Genomic DNA, 18886 nt, shown 5'->3' with positions numbered 1-18886 from the left:
CACCTCTGTTTTCTTTTGATGACACACTTTCTGCTATGTGCTGGTTCTGAATTTAAGTGTTCAGCCCCAGCTCATCCATGTTAGTTTTCTGAATTTGCTTTACATCCTACAGGCTCTTCTAGATCCTTTAGGAACTTGGTGACTCTAGCCTGTGTCTGTGGTCCTAATCTCACATCCAAGGATAGAAATAGGGAAGTTTACACCAAGGCACTTGGGTCATGACAATCAGCACTCAGGTCTCTGTGCTGGATGTGGGTGTCTCAGTTCCCAAGCAGTGAAGGTGAAGGTGCAGTCAATGTGGTGGAATCCAGAGAGCCTCTCAGCTCACCCTGCAGCAGCAGCACCCTGCTCTATACAGGGGAATTTCTTTCTGGTTCCTATTCATTATATTGTCATGTGATACAATTCAGCTAATTGAACATTGGTGCCTGATGGTATTTGGGCTGCCTGATGATGTCCTGCCATTCCAAAGTGCTTGAGTCTCCAATACTTCCCCTGTCAAATCTGGCAGTCTTAGGATAATTTAAATGGCCTCAAATAACTGTGAAACTGGACTGGGTTCACTGTGACTTTTGCTTTCACCAGAAATTATTTTATTTTATGTTCCTTCTCCCTCAAGTGTGGTTCAAAGTTTATTCAGCAGATATAATTTGCTCCTGCCTTGTAGTTAAGAATGCATCTAACTCGGACATTGGTACCAGGGTGATCAAAGCTAAGAAAAATTCTTTACCTATGTTTCATCTGCACTGTACAAACGTTCTTTCAAGGAGACTTTAAGTTCAATAACTGGTCGGTACTTGGTGTCAGAGCTGATATTTTGATCAGACTTAGCCTTTGCTCCTTAACAGAGAGACACAAGTTTCTATGTTTACAGACATAACGGTGTATGAAAACAACATATCTTTTGCAAGCAACTACTATTCAAGAACATTGTTCCTTTAAGCTTTATTATATTTTAAAATAAGATTGGCCATTGACAAGTTTTTTTTTAATCAGAATTTGGGCAAAAGAGAGAAAAGATTGGGACTCACTCCCTACCACGTGGTTTTTGCCTGGAAAGGACCAAATCTCTAAACTACCTTGCACTAAACATCTCTAGCTGGCTTGTTTGCTTTGGTAGCATCTCTACAAAATTTGCAAGACAGTGAAACAGCAAGGTTGTCTTTGGTGACTGGATAGCTGTAATCTATGAACACATCATAATTTCAGGTTTCTGTGTGCCTACTTAAACAGATATAAATGGAAACTGGGCATTAAGAAAGAAGCTGAATGCTTTATCCGGACTTGTTAATGTATATAGTAATTTATTTATTAATTCATTTATTTTAGATGGCAAGGAATTTGATGCGTTTGTATCCTATGCAAAACTAAACTCTTCTGAAAGTGACTCTCCTTTAATTAGCGAGGAAAAATTTGCCCTGGAGCTTCTTCCAGATATGCTAGAAAATAAATATGGATATAAGTTATGTATTCTTGAAAGAGATATTCTTCCGGGAGGAGGTAAGTTCCCGGGCATGATAGAAAATCTTCAGTTTTTATAAAATTGTGCTTCACTTTTAAAAAATCCCTTTTGTGCACCAGAGCAACAAATTGCATAATTAGGTAGTGGAATTTATGTTGAAATCTCATAATGTTTTGATCTTTGTGTCTGGTCCCTGTGCCTGACGCACACATACTTTGGAGTGAGGTCACTGTGAGCTACTAGGCTGAGACAAAGCTTCTTGTGCAAGAATTTCTTTGCAAGCAGACTCTTTTTCCTGGAAACAAGACTTCAAATATTTCAGTAGTTACTTTCTGAGCAACTTTAGCCAGTGATACCTCAGTAATTAGAAAGCCCTGTGGGTGAGATGAGGACAAGTCCAAGTGTCCCTTGAGACCCTGCTGAAGTGTGCTGAGGTCTCAGCTGTGCCCTTCATGTCCTGAGCAGAAAGTTGTGTTCTTCAGTTGTATAAGAACAGCCATGGTACCCCTTGATAGCAAACTCATTTATAGGTGTTGTATGATTACTTAGCATTCCTATTCTTGCCTTTCCTTATTTCAGGGTTTTAGCTGTTGATAAAGAAAGTGATAAGATAAAAACTCCTTTGCAGAATGCAGTAACTCTCACCATTTCCTCTCCAGCCTACACAGATGAAGTTGTAACTGCTATTAAACACAGCAGACGGGTAATAATCATTTTGAGCCCAGCCTATGTCAGTGGACCAAGCATCTTTGAACTGCAGGCAGCAGTGAACTGTGCATTGGAAGATAAAGGGATCAAACTGGTACTAATAAAGTTCCAGGATTTCCAGGAGCCAGAGACTTTGCCTCCAGTAGTGAAGAAAGCACTTCGGATTTTACCACTCATTACCTGGAAGTCTTCAATTTCTGCTGCTCCACACAAGAAGTTCTGGAAATACATGCATTACCACATGCCAATGAAAACTTCTAAAAGGCTGGAAAATTTCAGCCTCAAGGGCTTCTCCCAAAGGTTATTCAGACTGGGTATAGATAGGAGAAATTTCACAGGGGGATGACGTCAGGCTCAGGAATGGTAACACAATTGTCAAAGACCTCTTCTGTATCATCTGACAGCTGCCCACTGTCACTGCAGCCAGCAAGAGCTTGCTCTGAAACAGTCAGAAGGACTGAAGTGTGACAGTGCACAGCAAAACTGTGCCACTGCACATAACTGTAATATATAAATATTTAAAAACTGTAAATATCTTTCATAAATTAATATTTTATTACCATTTTCATTATACCATTTATTTATTATACCATTTTGCTCTGATTTTGAGACATACAATGTTCTTTGCACTGCATTTCTTTCTGGAATACTTTAACACTTGTTTTCTAGAAAAATATTTTAAAAATGGAACTCCAGAGGATGCTTGCAGTTTAATTTTCTGATGCAGTCCAGTGGGACATACCCAAATTCTTCAAGTGAGCTACCTCCTCCAGTGGGAACGTCAAGAAACTACCATGAGAGACTTCTACAGCTGGGTATGCCAAAGGGATTCAGAAAAGAAGGACCACTCTGTAGGCTTAGCCCAGGCATCTCCACCCTTCCTTCAATGAGGGGAAGAATTCAACCAGTTGTAAAACAGTTCACACTCAGGGACACCTGCACCTGATCATTGCTGATCCTGGCTGGTGCTGGTCACTCAATGCCCACTGGACCTGTTGGCACTGTGGGTGTGTTGCAGGTGTAAATCAAAGCCCTGATTGTCACAACTAGTAGACTTCAAGGGTCTCTAAATCTTTCCCTTGCAGTCCTCTGGCTGCCAACTCTCCAAACCATCTTGCAGTCTGTGTGTATGTCTGTAGCTGAGTGAAATGCAATGGTCAGTACTAAGCAATCTGAGTGGTATGGCCTCTTCTCTGTTGTTCTGATCACTTTATTTGGCCTTCAAGTTAATAAATCCTTGTTTTATAATGCTAATTGAATATCTCATCTGCCAGATTCCTTGTTGGAAAGGGATTCTAAGAAATACTACTCTCAACAGGATCAGTATACTGGAAAAAAGAACTCATTTGCAAGCAGGCTGAGTATTATCTACCTAATGTTATATTGGGTTCAAAGCTTTTTTGGAAGGACTGATGGTGCTGTGAGGCTGACAGAAGATACTGCTTCATGTAGAACATAAAAGGGCATCACTGACTGTACTGTGGAGTTTTAACTTCTTTTTTGTTAGGCTCGGTATTAAATGTGTGAGATGGTATTTTTTGTTTGGATTCAGATGTTTTCTAGTTTTTATTTATATTACAGTCTCATAAACTGTGAGTTTTACAGTACTTAAACAAACTAAAAAATGGAGCTGTATCTCCCACTTTGCAAGGTTTTTTTAAGGATAAACTGTCTAATTAAGAAATGACACTTCAATTATTTTTACTTTTAACTTAATAACTAACTACTTGTGGCTCATAATGTGGACTTTTTTATTTAATTACAAAATATCACCCAAACCCATAAAGAAGAAGGTGAAGAAAAAGGATTAGTTTCTGATCTAAAACTTATATTTTATTTTATATATATTACTATATGCTAAAACTTTAAACTCTAGGTTTTCTATTATGTGATATTACACACTTCTATTCAAATTATACACTTATAATTTAAGTTATAATATTAAATTTTGGAAGCTTTCTCTACAGCTTCAGGTTAAATGTAGTGTTCTTTTGGGGATCAGCACAGAAAGTCTAAAATTCTCTAACTAGGGTTCTAACGCTGTACCTCAGAGAATTTTGACATTGCAGTCGCACCTGTGTTGGAGATTTGGTTCAAATAATTATCATTTTGATGCAAATTTCTCACTTGTCACCACATGTCACCTTTTGCTTTGCATTATAGACCATCACAGCTGCACACACTGTATCCCTTCCACAGGAAGTCAAGTGGAAGATATTCTCTACCCATGAAGGGACATTCAGTCTGTAAGGCCAGTTGCTTTGAAGGAATCCCCTCCCAAGCACATGCAGTGTGGTTTCAGGGTTCTCAGAACTAGTTGTTTTGGGTTATCACATCTGTTCTCACCATCTGCCCTATCTGCACTGTCTTCTAACACAGTCAAATCATCTATGAATTTGAATAATTTGTCACTAAATTAAATGCACTCAGTTCTAAGATAAGTAGTACAGGTTTTAGAACCTTCTAATTAACAGCACTATGTTTGCACACCCTGTTTTCCTTATACTAAACGTGGTAGTTTTTGTGGAGGAGAAAATATGCTGGTATTTTAAAAAACATGATCCACAGGAGCAGTTGGAGGAGGATAATGTATTTGCCCAGTAGGTGCCTTACTGGTATGTGTAAAACAAATACCAAATACAAGACAACCCAAGATCCAATATCACGCAGGCGGTGTGACTCAGCCCTTGCTCTTTATATTGATATTTCCTGCTAATTACATACACGTGTTTAAGGGAGGGAGCCCCTTCCCAAGCGAGGCTGTAATTTGCGCGGTCCCCCACCAGATGTCCCTCCCGGGAGCCTGCACAATCCCTTTATTTACACACTGGGTAGTTTTGTTACCAGGTGTGACAGGACCAGGGAGCTGTGCCAAGTGTGGTGCCCGGGGTGCCACTTGCGCTGGGGAGGCAGATGGGGAACGAGGGCAAGAGAGGAAGGCACGGAGCTGGCTCTCCTGCCTGCCCAGGCTGCCACCACCACCACCTCTCACAACCGATGCAATTCCCCCGTGCTGTGCTTGCTGCCTGAATGGTGAGCATTGAGAGCTTTTTTGGTTGATTTTTTTTTTTTTTTTTTTTTTTTTTTTTTTTTTTTTTGTGTGACAGGGGAAAAATCAGAGCGGCTGCATAAATTATGTAGTTGGAAAAGTCCTTTTATTCCTCAACAAGGTAATGCTGTGGCCAAGGTTTTTCTGGGTCAGTGGAACCTGCACAACCGGTATCTTCACAGAAACTCCAGGTCTGTCTGCAGCACAAGGAATGGGACAGGCACATAAGGACTATAAAATGACCTCTAACAGGTAAATGAAAGAGCCCTGAGGAAGAAGTGGCTGTGGGCAGTGTGAATCACCAGAAGTGACTGTGCACACCTTCATGCACCACTATATGCTAAATCTGTAATAAAATTGTCACAGCTCCAGACATGGGCTTTGCCAGGCTTGCACGTGCAAAGCTTTCCAAAGTGCTGCTGCTGCTGTTGAGTGTGGTATCCTGTTCTGCTGCTGCTCATGGGGGTGAGCACAGCCTGGGCAAGAGGGCCTTGCTTCACTATGAACATGATTCCAGTGGTGCTGTTGACTCTTCTGAAGACATGAGGCTACATGTTTTCACACTGGACTATGACTATGTGCAAATTCCCTATGAAGTTACCCTTTGGATCCTCCTTGCCTCTTTTGCAAAAATAGGTAAGTAGAAAATGGGATCTTGGGTCCTCCTAACTTGGAAAGAAGTTAAAAAAATACAATATAACCAAGTAACTTTCATTCATTTGTAGCTGGGATTGATTTTACAGCATCTGTCAAAAGAACAGGCATGTTCATTACCACAGCTCTGCCAAAATTCCACCTTAGAATGATTCCATCTTACTTAACATATGACCTCTAATCTTCAGGTCTCTTGGGTTGTGAGTAGCAAATAGCAACAGAGCTTCCTGACACAGTGATGTCCATTTTTTTAGTCCTTATACATCACAAGATACTGGAAATTGCAACCTGACCCAGCTGCAGAAATCAGTTACACCAGATTGAGACTTCAAGTGCATCGAATTTTGGGGAGAATGTGTAAAGCATTCTTCCTTTGTATGAATGAAAGGAAACATTTCCCTCTGAGTCTTTGTTTTACTTATTTGCTCCTTGAAGTTGGTGTGAAAAGTAATACTGGGGAGAGAGAATGAGGCTCTCTGAGGGTGTGGATCATCAGGGATGTAGGCTAAGTATCTTTTGAATACATAGCAATGCAACTGGCTTCTGTTGGAGCTCCATGTGGGTATCTGAAAGGGGAAATGCAACTCAGGGAGTAGTAATTGCAATAGGAACTGTAATTAATATTGCAAAAAAAGGCTCATCATGTCTTATACATTTTCATGGCTGGGCTGAAATTTTTTTGACCATTTAGAATTAATGCAGCAATATCAAATAAATGAAGAAGATGGTAGTAATGTGAAGAGTTGCACACATAAAATAGTTTTCCTTTGAACTTTATGTGGGATTTTTGAACCCTTTCTTAGAAGAAGCTGGTAGGTGAGAATATCCAGAATCATCAGGTGAGACTGATGTTTTTGTGAAGGTGGCCAGGAGATAAACATTTTTCCTGTCATAGTCACCCAGCTGACAAAAATCATTACCACTATCCATGATTTGCTAGTTTCCTTATAGCTGATGCCCTCAATCTGATTCCTGCAAATGTTTTCACTGGTAACATAACAATCAAAATTTTCAAAAATTAAATGTGTTATGGCATCAGCAGAGTGTTTTAATATTAAACATATCGACCAAATTCTTTATTTATCATCCATAAAGCACAAGACTTGACATATGGCACATCCACACAATATTCTTGTTTTGAACATGAAATAGATACTTTAGAAGAATTGTGTGATGCCTCCCAGGTGGACCTGTTGCTTTTACTGTGAATTTTCATACATTATTTTTGATGAAAAGTGTGGAGCTGTTAATTTTAAATCTATTTGAAAGAAAGAGTTAGTCTGAATAATCTGGTTACCCAGGGAAGAAGATTTCCAAATGGTTAAAGTTTTCAGTGTTTTGTTCAGGTATTTTCTTCTTTCTGGATTTTGAGATGTAAGGATGGGAAACAGTTCCAAGATCTTGAAAAGCAAAACAATCCCCTTATCTGTAAGACTGGAAGAAGAGTTGAAAATTATTTTAAAATTAAAAAAGCAGATGAGAAGAGTTATGATATAAACATACCTCTTGGTAAAAAAAAAAAAGTAGTGTCCTAAAAAAATTATTGAAACTTTCATAAAAATATTATGTTCCTTTGCTTTTGAAGACTGATAGTGTAAGGATCACAGAAATACTGTCATGGCAGAACCCTCTAGAGTTGCAAGATGAAGGCTGACCTAGCTTCAAACATGGAGTCACAGACATTGGATTTAAGAGTTTCTTAGTCTGCATCATTCTCATTCTTGTAAATTTTAAAAAGTCCTGACATTTTTAGTACAAGCACATCCCATTCACACAATGATCACACAGTTCCTTTTATAGTGACTAGACAAGCCAATGGCAGGTGGGCAGTGAGGATTCTTAAAGAATATTTTCTTTCCAAATTGTGGAGGATCATTTCAAAGAGGTTTCTGCCTTCCCAGAACTGGAGCTTAAACTCAGACATGCTTGCTCATCAACCAGGAGCAGGGCAGCAAGAAGAGAAGAAATTCATGGGCACACTCTTGTCCTGCTTTAGTGATACAAGTGTGGGAATGTTTAGTTTTGAAGGGAACAGTACTGCAGAAGTGCAGTAAAAACACTTCTAACAGAAGTTTTTTACCTTCATAATCCTTAAAGCAAAAACTGGCTGTCTGAAGACAAAGTGTCCAAATGCAGGCATTACAATTGTCTGATATGAGGTTAATTTAAACTTGAATAATCCCCAAATGTTTTATTCAAGGTTTCCACATCTTTCACCGATTACCAAGACTTATGCCTGAAAGCTGCATCCTGATTGCCATTGGAGCCCTAGTAGGAGCAATCATCTTTGCTTCCCATCACAAATCTCCACCAGTGATGGACAGTAGTATTTACTTCTTGTATCTCCTCCCACCCATTATTCTGGAGGAGGGTTATTTCATGCCAACTCGACCATTTTTTGAAAACTTTGGATCCATTCTGTGGTGGTCTGTTCTGGGATCTCTGCTAAGCTCATTTGGGATTGGCCTCTCCCTCTATGGAGTCTGCCAGATCGAAGCCTTTGGCCTGAGTGACCTGAGCCTGCTGCAGAACTTGCTCTTTGGCAGCATGATTTCAGCAGTGGACCCCGTGGCAGTTCTGGTGGTTTTTGAAGAAGCCTCTGTTAATGAGCAGCTTTACATGATGATCTTTGGAGAGTCACTGCTAAATGATGGCATAACTGTGGTGAGTTTGTTTTTGCTCCTTGTCTTCCCCTCTTTGGACTCTTTTGGCTTGTAGGGTTACTGGGCACAGGACCAGAACACAGGAGATCCTTATCCATTATCTATTTTATGAATACTCCACTCAGTTACACACAAGAGATTTTAATGCATGCAAAAATTACATCTTAGATTACCTCTTTCCAAAGCATGTACTTTAGAGCTGCTGGAAGAGGGAAACATCCACGTACATGTGAGATGTGCTCTTGCATTTACTAAAGTGAATGGATAAGCTACAGCTGATTTTCCTGGTCAGATCAGTGTAGGACCTTGGAATGTTCTTGACATTGTGCAAGCAAATAAAGAGAAAATTGTACTGCTTAAAGAATGAAGGCAGCAAGGGTAGAAATACAGGAGATCCTGCTTTGTCACATACCTGAGAGGGTCCTCTGGAAAAAAAAAGCAAAAAGCAGACCAGATGTGGATAACTGCTGGAGACCACACTCTGTCCTCCAGCCCCTTCCAGAAATTTCACAAGAGACCTTAGACAGGAATTCCAAACGCCACTAAGAACTTTGCATAATTCTGTTTCTAGTAGTAAAAAAATATTGACATCCGACAAATGTTTAAATTTTTCGGCTGTCTTGTCATAAATATCCAGAAACAATGTTTCCTGAATAGGAGAGATTTGTTTGGTTGGCTGTGTTTTTATTGTTGCTCTTCTTTGTTGTTGTTGACTTTTTGTTTTTAATAGGAGAAGAGTGTTTTTACAAAGTTCCTTTTTGCTAATGTTTTTCCCTTTATCTCGTTAGTTCTGCTAAAATTGGAGCAACCTGAAACTCTAGCTGTAAGCAGAAATGACAAGAACATTTAAAACACATGTTTTTCAAGGAAGAAATTTCAAGCAGGAAATTTATTGCTCAGAAACCAACAGGACTGCTCATGTGGTACAAGTTAACAGCAGGTTAAGGAGTTTCACAGATAAGATCTTTACAGAATTTAAATCACAGGAATCTAAACCACATAAAAACTATTCAGATACTGCTATACAAGAGGTACAGCCCAACTGGGACTTGTAAAATCCGTACAGAGTTCACTGCTGAAAGGCTTCATGGGAAAAGTGCAGTTTACCAGTACTCAGAAAAGAAAAAGGAACAAAGTAACTTCTTGCAGGCACAGCCTAAGGATCATAAATCCTTCCTCTTGGTGATCAGAGATACAGGGCTGATGTAGAACTAAGGGACAAATGTTATTTCATTTATGGTCAAACTACTTGGGTGCTACAGTTGTAACAGAAAAATCCCCAATAAGTCTATCTCTTACACTTCTCTTTTTAGTTCCTTCAAATACTGACCTCAAAAATGTAATGTCTTGTTTTCATGCTGGAAGAGCTTGTTTCATGCTTTTTTTGATGGGCTCACTACCTTGCCTTTGCTTTTCTCCCAGCTATTTATCATATGGGTCCAACTCCTGATGGTATTTACCCGAGCTTCCAGTCGGGATCCTGTTACAGTACAAATGTGCAGTGACAGAAAGCCTGTTAAAACAGTGGATGTAGGCACTCCTCAGCAGCCCTGGGTGTGTTAGTAAAGGAGGTGAAAAGGTTGTACATGGGCTTCGTTGGGTGCACCACTGAGAGTTCCCATTGCCCCACACTCATCTTTGGGGCTCATCTCAGAGCAGCTGTGTTGCCATCACTTTGTCAGCTCCTGCTACTGCATCTCTGCATCAACCACCATTCACCCCCTTCCTGGGCATTTGAGCTTTCAAAATCTCTACTTGGCTTCATGCTCAAGAAGACTGAAGTATTTGTCACCTGAATGGAGTCCAGCAGATGACTGTCTCCTCTCTGATATCCCACTTACTTTTTTCCAAGACTTTAAAACTACTTCTCTCAGGTGTCTTCTCTTACCTTATCCTTCTATTTTGCTCTTAACCGTTTCATTTGAGTTAACTCTAAGTGTTTGAAAAAGATAATATCACCAAGATATATTAGGCATACATATTTTTTTATTGTTTAAATACAAATATCCCCTGGTATTCTCCAGCCTGCTTATCAGCTTGAACATTTTTTTCACCAGCAGGAAAAACTGGTATGAGTTTTGTTCAACTTGTGTAATACATGTGGGGCAACAATAGCTCTGTCTCCTATATTTAGTTTAATATGTTGGTATATAAAAAATATTACAAAATAACAGACTGTTATTTAGAATTAGAATTATAATTAGAATTAGAATTATAATCTAGAAGTTATGACTTTGCCTTAAGGGGATGGGAGAAAAGTGGATGATTTACTCATTTTACCTGTTGGTACCTTTTCTTTTTTTCTTCAGTAGGGCCATGTATGTGGATGGAAAAAAGAAGGTTCCAAGTCCTCTTAATTACTTCTTTCCCCAGTTATTTCTGAGTGGGCTGTTAGCATCAGAATAGTTCAGACAGCATCAGGGCTGGACCTAGGATACATCATACATTAATGGAATTTCAAAGCCCTGTTCAATAACAGTATTGTAAATCCTGGGCAGATCTCATTCAAGACTGAACTCAGGTGGAATACCCTGATTTTGCTGTGAAGTGTTTCAGCCATCTGAAGTTCTGCTCCCACATATACACAGACAATTCTGTTTCTAAACAGGAGCTGAGCCACTGCTATGAATCAGGAAATGGAATATTCCCTGACTGCTTCATCTCTGAGGCTTGATTCTAGAAATACTGAGAACACCTAAATATCATGCTGTACTCAAAATGAGTGGCACTGGCTGTATTCTCTAATGGAACCCTGTCTTCTGTGTAAGCAGCAGAATAGTTAAATCTAATACATGTTGAAGACCTAAGTAAAATTACTTTTTTTATTTGAGGAGATTTGAAAGTGCCTCTAATGTCACTGAGAAAGACCTTGATCACTAGTTTGGATGCTAGATAGGAGGATAGAGATATTCTCTGCTCCTGCTGTAAAAGTTGTTCCACTGTCATTAGAGTGAAACCAGCTACAGTGGTCAGAAAGAATCAGCAGGGTGGTAAGAAAGAATTATCAAGACAGCCTGTGTTGGTGGTTAAGGCAGCCACTTGAAAATCTCTTCTTCCAATGTTTCTGGTGTGGATTGTGTGTGCAGTAATCGTACACAGACACCTGGAACACGGAGCAGTCCCTGGGGAGTCTCCTGTGGCAGCAGTGTCATGCTCTCTGCTCCTCTCTGTTGTTCTGAGAGCTGCCCAGTGGTACAAAATCCTCTCCAAGCAACCCAAATCATGATGTTCTCAGGGTTGCTACATGAGACCACTATCAATCCATCTCTTTTTGTGTGAACAAAAGCCTCCTAATCTGATTCAGGCTTTCCTAATATATAAAGAATTCTAGTAATCCATTTACTGGCATAAACACTGCAATGTAACTTAGCTGAACCTTACTTATATGACACAGTGCAGGTTGTGATACAGAACAGTTTACTGCTACAAAGCATATTACAAAAAAAAAAAAAAAGTCATTCATATTTCCATAACTTTCATTTTTATGCCAAATCAGTTAAATCATATGGATACTTGAGGAACTAGAAAAGTGAAAAGCATTCTTAAGTCATTTGCTGAGAATCTTCTTAAGTCAGCACAGAATCATGCTGTGGTACCATTTATAAAGAATCACAACTCTTAGGAAGAGGTCAAAGTCTACAAGAAAGGGAAACAGAGAAAACAGGCTCTGAAATTAAAAGCTATAGGGTAGGTGGGGTGAGGTTTGCTTACTGTGAAAACATGAACCTTCTTTTCCTTATCTGCTGCTGAAGTGACAAATTTCATACACTGGCATTAGGAAAAAGAAGTCCTGGGTATTTTCTTAAAAGAAATATTTTGTTAGGCTTTGTCTGTCTCCCAGAACTATTAGCAGTGAGCTTCCTGGAGAACAGACTGTGTGACAGCTCAAGGTTATATGTCCCCAGGAGCAATTTAAGATTGGATAGTAGCTGAGCAGTAATTATTATCCTAATGAGCTTGACTCTTCTACCTGCAAATACCTGCTTTAGTCTTCTTAATAACCTTCTGGAATTAACTAGATGAAGAAGAAAGACCAAAGAAAACCATAAAATGCAAATTACTTTGGTCTATTTATTGTTTTTGAACTAATGCTTTCGTGCAACAGCTTTGGAGAGCTGGTGTCTAGTTATTTCCCAAATTCTCTTCAAAACTGAAAGGTGACTTTCATGTGTTACACAGTTACTGTAAACAGATCTGACAGGACTTAATATTAACTGATTGTCAGCAACCTCTAAGGCCTTTTCATTACTACACTGCTCTGGAAATTTTCTGTTAGTTTCTAAAAGATGAATGAAAGTGGAATTGCTGAAAATTTTTCATTAACAGTTTCTGAAGAATAGAAATTATTGATAATAGAAGTTTGGTAAAGTTTTCTTCTCTAAGATATTATCTTTACAGACCAAATTATATAATACATTACATAAAATTGTAATTTGCATTAAATTGCATCTTTCTTCTAATCTGATATTTTCTTTTAATTTTTGCAATTTCAAGATTTCTAATCAAAATATGTATATGTGCAGGGTCTTTAGAACATTTAGAGAGTCACAGCATTTCATTCATACTTTTAGATGGTTATCTTGGGAAGTGGTTAAGTAGCACCAAACTCCAAATATGTGATGATAGAGAGGCTTTTTTTACCTAGCTAGAGAATGAAACTGAGGCTACCATCTTCCTTTCCCAGTCCCATTCTCAGTGATGTTTCATGATTTTTATGTGCCAAGTGCTTTTGAAAAATATGCAACATTACCTTGTCCATCTGATGAAGTTTGTCAAGTCTACTAACTGATCCTATAGACAAACTAAATGGGACTTAAATGAAATATGTGACTCCTAGTCCCTACCCTGCCCCAGCCTGATTCAGAAGGAGAACATGGAGGGTAGAGCCTCCATGGTGTTTAAGGTACCCAGATGAGCTTTTAACCTCTTCTACAAGGACCAAAAATTAACTCTCAAACAAACCAAGAAAAGAGAGTATTTTTTTTTTTATTACTCAATGCTATTCCACAGCCATTTACTTTTTTTTTTTTGGTTTTTTTTTTTTTTTTTTTTTTTTTTTTTTTTTTTTTTTTTTTGTTGCTCTTTTTCAGGGCACTTAATGGACTCATATTTCTGAGACTTGTTAAGAACCAGCTGAGATTTCAATTGTTACTTTGCTGATCTGTCTAAAGCAATTTCTGGCAAACACAGACACTAAACACACGCACATTATTTCACCTATGAAATAGGTGCCAGGTTCAGAAAAGATGCCCAACTGCTGTTTTCTTATTTTCACATGTAGGTTTTATACAACATCTTCATTGCCTTCACCCAGATGCACAGGTATGAAGAAATTGAATCCATCGATGTCTTTGCTGGCTTTGCTCGCTTTTTCGTGGTGGGGCTGGGTGGAGTCTTGTTTGGCATCGTGTTTGGATTTGTCTCAGCATTCATGACTCGTTTCACCCGCAACGTCTCTTCAATCGAACCCCTGCTGGTCTTCATGTTCAGCTACCTCTCATACTTGTCTGCTGAAACCCTTTACATCTCTGGCATTTTGGCGTGAGTATTCCTTACGGCTTTTTGGATGATCTCTTTGAGGAACTGGTGTTGTTTTGTGGTGGTTTGCTCAAGGTTGGTGCAACACAGGCATTAGAGAGGCAGTGCACAGACTCTTAGAGATCTGTAAAATGCAGTGGTGATTAGGAAAAGCAAACCCACAGTCAGTGTAGGCACAGATATTCTACCAAGGGACGCTGGCAAAAGTACTGGTCCTTCACATGCTGTTTGTGCGTAAAGTTGCCAGTGCTGCCACCATCTGTCTGCCATCTCTGATAAGATCAGCAGCAGAAGAGAATGATTTGATACTACAACAGTTTATCTGTATTTATTTCTAAGCAGCTTCACCATCAGATTCTAAGAGAGACATACAGCGATGGGTATGGAAAATATAAGAAAGCACATCTGAGTTCTTTGTGAACATCAGCCCTAACACCATTCACTGGAATTATATTACATTTGAACAGCATCACTGAGATTGAAACTGGAGGAAATACCAGGTGAAAGAGAACATCACCTACACATGCATACTTATAGTCATGTATATGAATATTAGCAGTATTTTATTTTTGTGGTCAGGATAGCTTGATACTGCTGTGATGCTGGGGACATGTTCCTCAAAGTATGTGATGGTGTGGGTGCCTGCTGCAGAGAGAAAGCTGTTAGGCTCTTGACTGGAGTAAATGCAGGAATGGTGAGAATTGTGGGAAGGAAAGAAGATGGTAGCAGGAAAGGAGCTGAAGAGAAAGGAAGGAACAGGGATGGAAGTGAGAGACTTAAGGAGAAAGCTGCTGGCAAAAGTGAAAAAGTGAGAAAGTGGCTTGCAAGGATACCACCCAAACCAGCCCTCCTGCAGGGTGCAGCATAAGAAGGTGGAGACCTCCTGTTGCTAAATGCTGCAGCTGGTGCTGCTGGTTGCCACAGGCTCAGTGCACAGCTGGTGGGTAGCAGCAGCTTTGCATGGCCTCTGCTGGCTCTGAGCTTTCATGAGGGCCTTGGATGACCTCGTGTTGCAGAAAGTGATTCCCTTTATAGAGGACAAACCAGTTTAAACTTAACAAATACAAGCATGTGGCTGCTGATGTCCAGACAGGTACATTTACTCACCTCAACTTGTGAAGCTCTGATTTCACAATCACGGAATGGTTTGGGTTGGAAGGGACATTTAAAGACCATGTAGTCCAATGCCCTGGCAATGAGCAGGGACATCTTCAGCTAGATCAGGTTGCTCAGAGCCCCATCCAAACTGACCTTTAGTGTTTTCACAGGTGGGATATCTGCCACCATTCTGAGCAACCTCTTCCAGTGCTTCACCACTCTCATTGTAAAATAGTTTTTGCTTACATCTAGTCTAAATCTACCTAAATCTTTTAGTCTAAAACTATTATCCCCTGTCATATTGCAATAGGTGATACTAAAGAGTTTGTCCCCATACTTCTTATAGGCCTCTTTTAAATGTCAAAAGATTGAAATAAAGTGCTCCTGAAGCTTTCTCCTCTGCAGGTGAAAAACCCTGGGTTAGTCAGCTTCAGAGTAGAATTGCCATTATAAAAATAACCTTTGCAGGATGGTCCTGGGAAACAGTATTTGAATATTTAAACATATGAAATAAGTAGTTAGACTGGATATAGATTATCTTGAGCAACTATACAAAGCAGATGAGTCTTGTGCTATGTTTTGTATACCCAAATGTAGGCTCAGATTGAGCTGACTGGCAACTTTAGTTGAGCAGGATTAGATGTATTGTGCAGTGAGCAGTAAAACCATATGGACCCCTTCCTACCTGCACTGCCCAAAATACTGCTTCCCTACCTACTCCTTGCACAAGATCACATAGCTCTTTATTTCTTTCACTTCTTATTTTCATTAGAGTTCTGAAATTATTAGTAATTTAAGAATTGTAATATAATTTGGATTTATTATTCTTACTGCTTCATTAAGGAAATTATTGCTTGTTTTAGAGATGGAAACTTATTGCCACCTTTCTGAATTATTGAGGATTCATTCATTTTTCACTTGGATCATGAAAGTCTATTATGTATGTGTATCTGAAAGTCAACAGTATTAATCATTAATGCCTAATGGCCTTGTCTTGGAGTGTCCTTGGACATGCTAAATGACTCAGCTCCACCAGGATACCCTTGAGATTTCTTCAGTGGAAATTAAATGAACTGAAACTAGAGGAAGGTTATCTAATGAACAGTCATCATTCTCTGAATTCACAAGTTTGGAAAAATATCATTACAAGAGGCCCCCAGAGACTAAAATCATATCAGTAGAAACTAGATAGGTGATGGAATATGTTACTAGCATAGCACTCAATCTGTGTGTTACCTACGGAAAATGCAGAGGGGAAAAGGAAATCCCCTTCAGTAGGGCTGATCAAAGACTGCTGCTCCATGTGATTGTCACCAGCATCTGTGCTGGGTGGCTGCTGATGCCTCTGACACAAGTTCTAGTCTTCATTAACAGTGGAGAAGTGGAAAACATCCCTTTGCCTTCTTAGGCACATTCCACACACCCTAGGTAACTGCAGGGAGGAGGACACCTCTGTAGGATAATTGAATTTTCTCCTGCTGTGCCACAAAGGGCTGCTGTGCTTGGAGAGTCCTGCAGCTTGCCCTGGCACTGCTGATCTGCCAGGGAGCCATGGTAGCTTTGGCCCTGGCGTGGGGCTACCATGATCTGCACTGCCACCTCAAGGGAGAATGTCACCCAGGTGACATTCCAGGCAGGTTATGTCCCTCTAACTGATCCACCTGTAGGCTGGTACAAAACCTACCTGCCTGTTGTTTGAGACAAATATTTGGTGCTTGGTGGCTCCATGTTAGGCATTCAGGATAAAATGGACTTTGAGCTGGAATGTGATCCCCTCCCTTCCTTGTCAGAAAGGCCGACTGGTTTGCTTCCTTTATCCTATAAGTAAAACAGATTTGTAAACATGAATGAAGATCCTTTTCTATCTAATGAAATAGCTAATGTTACTGGGGAAATAAAATGCTTGCTTTGATGAAGGTCAGAACCTGGTGGTGGAGAGTACAGGTTATGATGGCTGATGTTGTCCTTAACTGAAAAGAAGAACAGGTCATGGCTGATCTCTGATGTTTTGCTTGATACAGGATGACAGCATGTGCAGTGACAATGAAAAAATATGTGGAGGAGAATGTTTCCCAGAATTCTTACACCACAATAAAATATTTCATGAAGATGCTAAGCAGCATCAGTGAGACCCTGATTTTTGTGTTCATGGGAGTGTCTACAGTGGGGAAAAACCATGAATGGAACTGGGCCTTCATTTGCTTCACTCTGTTCTTCTGCCTCATTTGGCGGACACTGAGTAAGTAAACTCTTGCAGACAACCTTCTCTGCATCTATGAGAAGAAATCTTTGGCACAAAATTTTGTTAGAAAAGTCTGTGGGGACTGGCACAACTGGTTTAACAACCAATTTACTAGTTCATATTAGTGACAAGCAAATTTCACACATCTACACACAGAGAAAAAGAGGAAAAAAGCTCCACACAAATCTGAATGCAAGTCTCCAAGCAAAGACTTTACATTTAGGTGAAAATTGATTTTTTTAAAGCAAAATTAATATATTGCCATGATTACACTTATAGAGATGTTTATATCTTTATTTACTATATGCCCTTAGATAAGTGGGCTTCATAATGATTTCACAACACACTGTCATTAACTTAATAATTAGATAATGTAGATCATCACACTTCCAGTGCTATAACACTACAGGTCCTGGGCTGGGAGGGCTGGAGGCATAGGAAAAGAGGGAAGGTGAAAATTAGCACTAATAGATAACTGATCAGGGATTTATACCACATGTGGGCCAACAGCACTATGCTACTACTAATCACAAGTCGAGTCTAAAGTTTTAAACTGCTAAAAAGTAGTGCCTGTATGAAATTATTCCATTTTTGCGCATGGTATGTCCCATTCCTGCAAAGGTGTCCTACTCCCTGAACTGTGGGACAGATTCCTCTAGCATGGACAGGACAGTTCATAGATGATGTCAGACAAGTTGTGAGACAGAGTTTCTCATCTCCTCCTAATGTCCAGGATGAGTTGACAGTAATGCTGAAAAGGGAGAAGGAATAAGAAGGCTGGTGGTTGGTGTTCTGGAGGTGGTAGCAAAAAGGAAGTAATTACATATTTTCTTGCTGCATCTGGACCAAGTGTGGCCTCTGAATTTTTAAAGGCTTGCTCTCCATTTTGAAGTATCCTTCTAATTAAGACAGAAACAAGCCTCTCCTGATATTAAAGCTGTTTTCCAGCCACATGTCCATCCTACTCTCAGACACCAAGGGGAGTGCTAGAGCTTTCCAGAGGAAGGACAAAACATTTTCTGCTAAATTTGTGTGTTAAAATGATTACATCATTTTCTCTGAAACTTGAATAAAGTAAAGAGAAGCGGCCTGAGGTTGATACCTCACATAGGCTGTTTCACTCTGAGTACCTGATACCTAGCATAATTATAAGTAGCCAAAAAAGGTCTTGCATAAAGTGATATCCAGCAACCTACATAAGAGGATGCTGCTATTGGCTTTACCTCTAACAATCTGAGTGTATCAGTGACAGCTGTGTAAAATAACACCAGTTATCAGCATTTGTCAGCTTTTATGTAAGTAATTTAATGGTTTCCACATAAAACATAGGATATATAAGAAGTTATATATATAACAAATATATAACAGATATATAACAAATTCCTAAAATTACACTATAAAGACAAGTTGCAGTCCTTACACAGCCGCAGATTATCTTATTAATTTTAAATTTTATTAAAATAAAATGAAGT

At 39.4% G+C, this 18886-nt stretch overlaps 2 protein-coding genes across 2 annotated transcripts in view; both read left to right on the top strand.

The window, feature by feature from the left end:
* Nucleotides 1-2749, top strand: part of LOC129117200 (interleukin-18 receptor accessory protein) — a 49081-nt gene extending 46332 nt beyond the window's left edge. Inside the window, exons 21-22 of the mRNA XM_054627743.2 lie at nt 1330-1500; nt 2122-2749. Of these exons, the coding sequence (XP_054483718.2) occupies nt 1330-1500; nt 2122-2516 (566 nt within the window). The 3' untranslated portion in view covers nt 2517-2749. The remainder of the gene's footprint in view (nt 1-1329; nt 1501-2121) is intronic.
* Nucleotides 2750-5578: 2829 nt separating this feature from the next.
* SLC9A4 (solute carrier family 9 member A4) overlaps nt 5579-18886 on the top strand; it is a 30733-nt gene continuing 17425 nt past the window's right edge. Inside the window, exons 1-4 of the mRNA XM_054627744.2 lie at nt 5579-5855; nt 8074-8537; nt 13818-14077; nt 17194-17411. Coding sequence (XP_054483719.2) covers nt 5594-5855; nt 8074-8537; nt 13818-14077; nt 17194-17411 — 1204 coding nt within the window. The 5' untranslated portion in view covers nt 5579-5593. The remainder of the gene's footprint in view (nt 5856-8073; nt 8538-13817; nt 14078-17193; nt 17412-18886) is intronic.

Source organism: Agelaius phoeniceus, chromosome 2 (genome assembly GCF_051311805.1).
Source record: "Agelaius phoeniceus isolate bAgePho1 chromosome 2, bAgePho1.hap1, whole genome shotgun sequence".
Lineage (NCBI taxonomy): Eukaryota > Metazoa > Chordata > Aves > Passeriformes > Icteridae > Agelaius > Agelaius phoeniceus.
This window is presented reverse-complemented; position numbering and strand designations above follow the sequence as displayed.